This window comes from Aplysia californica, unplaced genomic scaffold (assembly GCF_000002075.1).
Source record: "Aplysia californica isolate F4 #8 unplaced genomic scaffold, AplCal3.0 scaffold00368, whole genome shotgun sequence".
In the NCBI taxonomy this organism is placed as follows: Eukaryota; Metazoa; Mollusca; class Gastropoda; order Aplysiida; family Aplysiidae; genus Aplysia; species Aplysia californica.
Window position 1 is genome coordinate 657224 of NW_004797638.1, and position 7024 is coordinate 664247.

The following is a 7024-nucleotide window of genomic DNA, read 5'->3' on the forward strand; positions in this document are numbered from 1 at the left end:
CCTCTCCCCCACCCCACCCACTCCCTCCCTCCCTTTCCCCGTTTGCTATATTATGATACAAAAATAATCAGACAGTGACCCGCGGACATCTCCATTCGCTATGCTTTCATAACGCTACACTATCATCCATCTCAACGTCAACCTTAATGTCTCTCTCTAATCTTTTTTAGGAGAAATATTTTCGGGAAATCAACATTCAAATTCTTTGATGGAGAAAGAGATAGGGAATTTGTATAGGAGACATCGCGGATGAATTTTTCTGGCGCATGGCAAAGCTTGTTGGCCGTTTCCATGAAAGCTCCATTAACGCAGAGATGTTTTCTTACAGATGCAGAAAATTGGGAAATTGAAAAACACACGAAAGATTATCCGGAGGAAATGTATGCACGTGAAAAGCACGCCGTGGTTTTGAGCGTGTTTACTGCGTGAGTGAGGCAATTTTAGCAGAGACGATTTTCTTCTTATGAAGAACCAGCATCATTTTTGCTGTGGTCTGCTATCACGTAATCCCACTTAAGTGCACATCAAAGAGGTTTGGATTTTTATTAATTGCGTTTTTTAAAGTGCAGACTTCATTCCTAAAATGGATATTTTTACTCTTCTGTTTTTCCTGTGTGCATACACGATAAAATGTACAGGTATTTTCAGTCCCAGTTCGATTATTTGTTTGTGCAGAAGCGCGTTAATGGGTGCATGTTAGTGCGTGTTTGTTTGTCTGTGTCTGAGATGGAATTAAGATAAAGTACTCCTGGTATTATGCAATTTATGTTCGAGTAAATATTTTATTTGTTCACTTTCTTATTTCTCCTGTTTGACTTTTGATAGTGAGTAAAAGTAAGGTTATCAATATCCACTGACCTAAATATATCACAGTAAGTAATTCATTATATCCATTGACCTGATGAAACGGTAGGTTAACAATTGTGTGAATATGGTGTAAAAGGTAATTAATGGTTCACTGATTTGAATATTATGGTGTGGGATGCAATTAATTATATCCACTGATTTGAATAGGGTGTATAAAGTAATAAATAACATCTAATGACCTGAATATGGTATAGTTAGTAAGTAATTTATAGTATCGACTGACCTGAATATGGCATGTTAGATGAAAAGAGATAATTAATGCTACCCACTGCACTGAATATGGCATGATAGATGATAAGAGATAATTAATGCTACTAACTGACCTGAATATGGTGTGGGGGGATAAGAGATAATTAATGCTACACACTGAATATGGCATGATAGATGATAAGAGATAATTAATGCTACTAACTGACCTGAATATGGTGTGAGGGGATAAGAGATAATTAATGCTACACACTGACCTGAATATGGTATGGAAGATGAGCCAAGGCCAAGGGTCCGGGCGAGGGACGGTGGTAAGCACGCCATAGACGCCGAAGACCGTGTAGAGCTGTAGGAGGCAGGCGAAGAGAAAGAGGAAGGTCACGAGGTACGTCAGGTGGACTGCTCGCTGCACCATCTTGCTCTGACGGATTCGGTACAGGCCGAGAGAGGGCGTGGTCGAGAATGACCGGTGCTCAACAGGGCTCAGACTTCCTGCCCTTCCGCTACCGTCTCCACCTCCTCCTCCTCCTCCTCGGCCTCCTCCTCCTCGGCCTCCTCCTCCTCCTGATGTCGTTGTAGTCGTTGCTGTCGTTGTCGCGTTGGTCGTTGTTGTTGTTGTGTTTTCATCATCGTCGTCGTCGTCGTCGTCGTCGATGTGGTTGTCGTCTGCGTCGGATGAGTCTGATGATGATGATGATGATGACGATGAGGTTTTGTTGGAAGACGAGGGCGAGTGGGGGTGAGAGTGGCGGGGGTGGGAGGTGCGATGACGTCTGATGTGTGGTATTGACGTCACCATCAGCGATGAGGAGGGGCGGGGCTTAGAGCGCGACAAGTGATTGCCTATTCGGGACAACAGGGAACATGACGTCACGTTCTCTGTGTCGGCGAGGTAACCATTTTCTCTGGATGAGTCAGACACGACATTTGCGTTGAGAATCGAACTGGAATCTTTACCAGCCACCCCAGTCGGGGCTATCATTGATTGCGTCTGAGGTACCAACGAATCTTCGTGAGAGAAACTTTCACTCGTCGCTTGCAAGCCGCTCGGATGTAGCTGTGAATTAGTGGGATTCCCAGATATAAAAGTCACCCTGTTATCCTCTTCCATATTGGAAGCTTCGGGCTGTTTTTTTCTCCCCGCCCCACCCACAGGCTCACTCTCATAACCATCTTCAGAATCATCTGAGTCTGGCTCTCTCGACAACCCTCCACAAGGAACTGTTCTATTTTTGTTCGCCTCATCTATCTTACCATCTGCAGTATCTACCAACGACTGCGGCGGATTTAGCAGAGGAAGCTCAGACGCGTTTCCGTAAGACTCGGGTTGTGATTTCCCCTTCTGTGCCGGACCCGCAGAAGACAATTTCCCTGACGGCTCATCGTTCTTAGAAATAGACGTGTAGCTGCATTTACTCGTCTCCCTCTTCTTTGAAAAGCCAAGTTTCCTAGAAATTGCCGACACGGACATTGCAGATTTCCCGGAGGGGGGCGCTGTTTCTGTAGGCGAGATTTGGATGTACGCTTCAGCAGACGTCGAAGCTTTGGATCTACTTCTGCTCCTCCTGGTCTTCTGGTGTCCGCACCGCCTAGGCCCACGAGACCTGTTCGCACCCAGTGACCTCGGCCCGTCGTCAGCATCAGTGGAGCTGGTAGAGTTGTCGTCCTCGTCCGTTGCTATGGTTACCGTCATGTGATCGGAGACCTTGAGCTTCGGTCGCGACAGACGTAAGGTCGAAGCACCGTTGCCGCCCGCTCGCCCTGTGGTCTGGGGTGCGGGGAAGCTCGTGTTGTTGATCCCCGTCGCAGCGTTTGTCAGGTTGTCGTGAACTGAAGACGAACCCGTCACACCTGACGACTGAACATTTGAGCCATGTCCAGGAGACAGGATTCCAGGCGACACGAGATCGTTGATGACGTCATTGCCCGTCTCCGAGAGGCAGTTGCCTCCTCCAGCTGTTCCCGTTGTGGGGCTAGACATGGCGGCGCTGAGACCGGAAGCACTGTGACTTGCTGCTGCGGCGTTCTGGGAAGCCGTCCGTCTCTGGTTGCCGAATGCGTTCAGCTCACGCCGCGCTCGCTTCGTCTCTGATGCGTACTGAGTGAGTCTGGGGAGAGAAGGAAAATCGTACAATTTTACAGAATATCGGAATTGAGGTTGAATTTTTAGCTGGTATTGCACTTAATTGAACATTGTAAGCAGACAGTCTTGCAGCCGGACGCACAAACACCAGACTGTTCTTAACGCGTTTTTTGGGTTTTTTTGGGGGGGGGGGCAGCCGACAGACCAGACATGCTGCCAAACCTGCAGCCTGCTGACGATAAGATTTTAATGTTCTTTTATATCATTGAAAACTACGCCATATCGTAAGAATCATACTGAAGTCAAAGCCAGCGTTTTAAAATATTAATATCAAAATGATTCGTGAGTGACTGCTTTTCTTGGCTGACTTCGAAGATCCCAAAAAGAAGTATTTTAATCAAAATTTCATTATAAAACATTTTCTAAAACTCTTACATAAACTAAAACTCTCAGTAAAACTCTTACTAGATCTAAATCTAAAACAAAAATTAAAGCTAAAACTTAAACTTAAACTAAAATCTAACTTAAAATTAAAACTAAAACTAAAGCTTAAACAAACACTTAAACTAAACTTAAACTAAAACTAAAGCTGAAACTAAAACCAAAACTAATACTGAATCTAAGCCTAATACTAGAACTTATTCAAGGCTAAAACTAAAACTTAGACTAAAACTTAGACTAAAACTAGATCTCAAATTAAAGATGAAACTAAAACTTTAACTCAAATGAAAACTAAAACTAGACTTACCGGAATCCAGTACAGATGAACGTCACAGCCAGATACAGCGCCCAGGCGATGAAACAGCCGCTGTCCAACAGCAGCAACAGTTTGAGCTTGCGCTGGTAGAAGACCAGGGTTTCTATGACAACCACCAGGAACAGGTAGGACAAGGTACAGCCTAGCAGGGCGCTCAGACTGCGCAGTTTTCCGGGCCCCGCCTCTACGTTCGTTATACGAACCAACATCACCTGTGGAAACATTATAATATATTAACAAATAAATCTAAGTGTTTTTACACCCCCATCCCCCCCCCACCTCAAATACACAATTTAAATCACGTAAGAGGCAGGCTTCCGACTCTGCATTTTCAGAGCCAATCCGGGCTGAGAGGGATGCAACATCCCAGCAGAAAGACGGAGATACTAGATCAATATTTCTCCTCACTTAAGAATCGAAATCAGGTCTTCTGCAAGTGGCAGCGAAGCATTAACCGCTACACCACCCGGGTACCCGAAGATGGTTACGACAAAAAAACAACCCAAAAGAAAAGAATCATAGAGAAATAATATGTTGAGAAAAGTGAGAAGACATGGATTAATAATATTGAGAGGCAAGCCCGGGAAAAGGAAATATGGAAAGTGTTTGTTCGTGGCCTATACACAGATGCAGGGTGAGAAAGGCAGTGATGATGATAGTACAATATGTCGATTTCGGGGGGAATGGCGTGAGGGGTAAAAAACCTCTGCTTTTGAAATAAGTGGGATACTCTCCTCGACCTCGGTGCACTTTGAGTACTCGCGGAAGTTCAAAAGATATAATGTGAGACGTGAGTATTGATTTCTTAATAATTACTCCTTGACCTGGCTCGCTCTGATTCAAATCCATTCAGTCTGGAGACTAAATAAAAGACCTCCTTTGAAAGGAAAGTTTTGTTGCTTTTTTTTATATTAACGATAATTTCATGCTCCCTTCAGCACAACTTAGTTCATATAGGAGGCAGGTTCCCCAGCAAAACTCCAACAGAAAGACCGAGATATTCGAAAAATATTTCCCTCCTCTCGGGAATCGAACTCTCGCGCTACAGAGAGGCGCTTAACCACAACACCACAGGCGCTGGTGTAACACTGTATGCACAGAGCTCCCTTTATAGCTTGTTCACTTTCGTCTGTCCGCGTTAAAAAAATCTAGCTCATGTATTAATTTATCAATGCCCTCGAAAATTTGTATTGACTTCTACAAGTCAGCGATCAGACACAAAAAAACAACACCAAACAAACAAAAACAACAAATATTTAAAAAACATTTTTTATCCCGTAATGAAAAAGTTTCTCCATCTCGGCCCTATACTAAAGCCGCTCTTTGAATGTATACCCAGGATCACTAAAATAAATGACCTCCAGTAACCTAGCTTACAAATTGCTCATTTCGAGACAGCGACACCGCTCTACCCCTCATTTCAGTGTAAGATAGTAGATTTCATCCCACGGCTGTCTAGACGTCTCCACTTTAGTCTCTGAAAGTACTCACCCCGTCTCTTGAACCGTGTTTCTTAGGCGTGAATTAAAGTGTGGTGTTGAGGAAAATACGTCAACTTTTAACTGTTATTAGCTTATGCTATAAATTCCCTTTAAAAAAAGCAGACTAAAACAAAACAACAAAAAAACAACAACAAAAACCCCCAATTTGACCCACTTTAGGCTAACAGCAAAGAAACCGTGAAGGAACCTTAGCCTGCAGTGACCTTTATGAATGGGCTTTTTTAGATTCTGTTTGTCATCCAACGTTAAGAACCGTAGCCAAATATCTGAGAAGATCAAACAGAGCTAATTCATTTTATCTTTGATGGCTATGATGACGACGACTTTGACGACGATATCAACTATAATGAAGATTCTAACCCCGACACCCGCCTTACCTGCGTGAGTCCGTAGCAGGCACAGAGCAAAGGGTAGACTCCCTGGGTCATGACCCCGACCATGACCCCGGCCATCCTGTCCTGGTATCCGTAGGGGTCAACGAGCAGGAAGACTGCCCGGAACACGCCGGACACGGCCAGAAGCACCAGCGTGTTGAACACGATCTTCAGTCTGCGCACGCGCAAACGGAACCGGAAGAAAATGGCAAGGCTGAAGCAGGTGAGAAGCAGGAACAGGACGGAGAATCCGAAGGTGTGGATCTGCCAGCACACTCCCCATTGCTCTAACGCCACGGACCAGTCTGGGAGAGGGATGAGATTCTCAACGGTTTGATCCGTCGCGTTTTTATTGTTGTGGTGGTTGTGGTGGTTGTTGTTGTGGGTGTTTTCGTGATAATCGTTCCCCGTCGTTTTGGAGCCGAGGCGCGAGCTGTGCTGCGTGACGTCCTCCTGGTGCGTGTAGGTGTGTCCTCCGTGTTGGTCGTCCTTGCCAGCGAGAGACATGACGCCGGGGAAGGTGAAGGTCGCGCTGCCGCCATGTTGTGTCCAGGAGGATGCGGAAGCCACGAGTTGAGACAGACGGTGTTGGTAGACCGAGGAAAACGACATACCATTTTTGGGACTCCTTCGTGGGTGGTTGGACAGGGACAGAGGTGGTGGGGGGGAGGAGGAGGATAGATAGATAGATAGGTAGATAGATAGATAGATAATAGATAGATAGATAGATAGATAGATAGATAGATAGATAGATAGATAGATAGATAGAGGTGTGTTGAGGATGTCCTTAGAAGAGTGACTCTAAACGATGCTGCTGGATCCAAGGCCCACTTCTGAGGTTTTAATGAGGATATCTGGAAAATCAAAAAACAAAATATTAGTTGTAAATACGTGAGTGTAGGCAATTTGAAAGATCTTATTCACGGTCTACGCAATTAATGGGATTTAGATAGCGAGCTGCTTGTCAGGATTACCCGTGGATGGTTGTTATTGTGAAGGCATGCGAGCTTCTAGAGAGATACATCAAAACATTAATACAGTCTAATGTTTTTTAACTTCGATTAGAATCTTGATCTGTTCCTGGAGGAGTGGACACGCTAATTTTCAGGCTACGAAGGCTAAAATCGAGATCTTTCACATGAAACTGCACATGACTAGGAAATAGAGACAATAAAGAGAGGCTGAGAGAGAGAGAGAGAGAGAGAGAGAGAGAGAGAGAGAGAGAGAGAGAGAG

The 7024-nt window shown here is 44.8% G+C and overlaps 1 protein-coding gene across 1 annotated transcript in view; it reads right to left on the minus strand.

Moving 5' to 3' along the window:
• Window positions 1-6591, minus strand: part of LOC101846368 (serine-rich adhesin for platelets) — a 33788-nt gene extending 27197 nt beyond the window's left edge. Inside the window, exons 1-3 of the mRNA XM_013085369.2 lie at window positions 5794-6591; window positions 3906-4126; window positions 1332-3182 (exon numbers count right to left, since the gene is read on the minus strand). Of these exons, the coding sequence (XP_012940823.2) occupies window positions 1332-3182; window positions 3906-4126; window positions 5794-6402 (2681 nt within the window). The 5' untranslated portion in view covers window positions 6403-6591. The remainder of the gene's footprint in view (window positions 1-1331; window positions 3183-3905; window positions 4127-5793) is intronic.
• Between the last annotated feature and the right edge of the window lie 433 nt (window positions 6592-7024).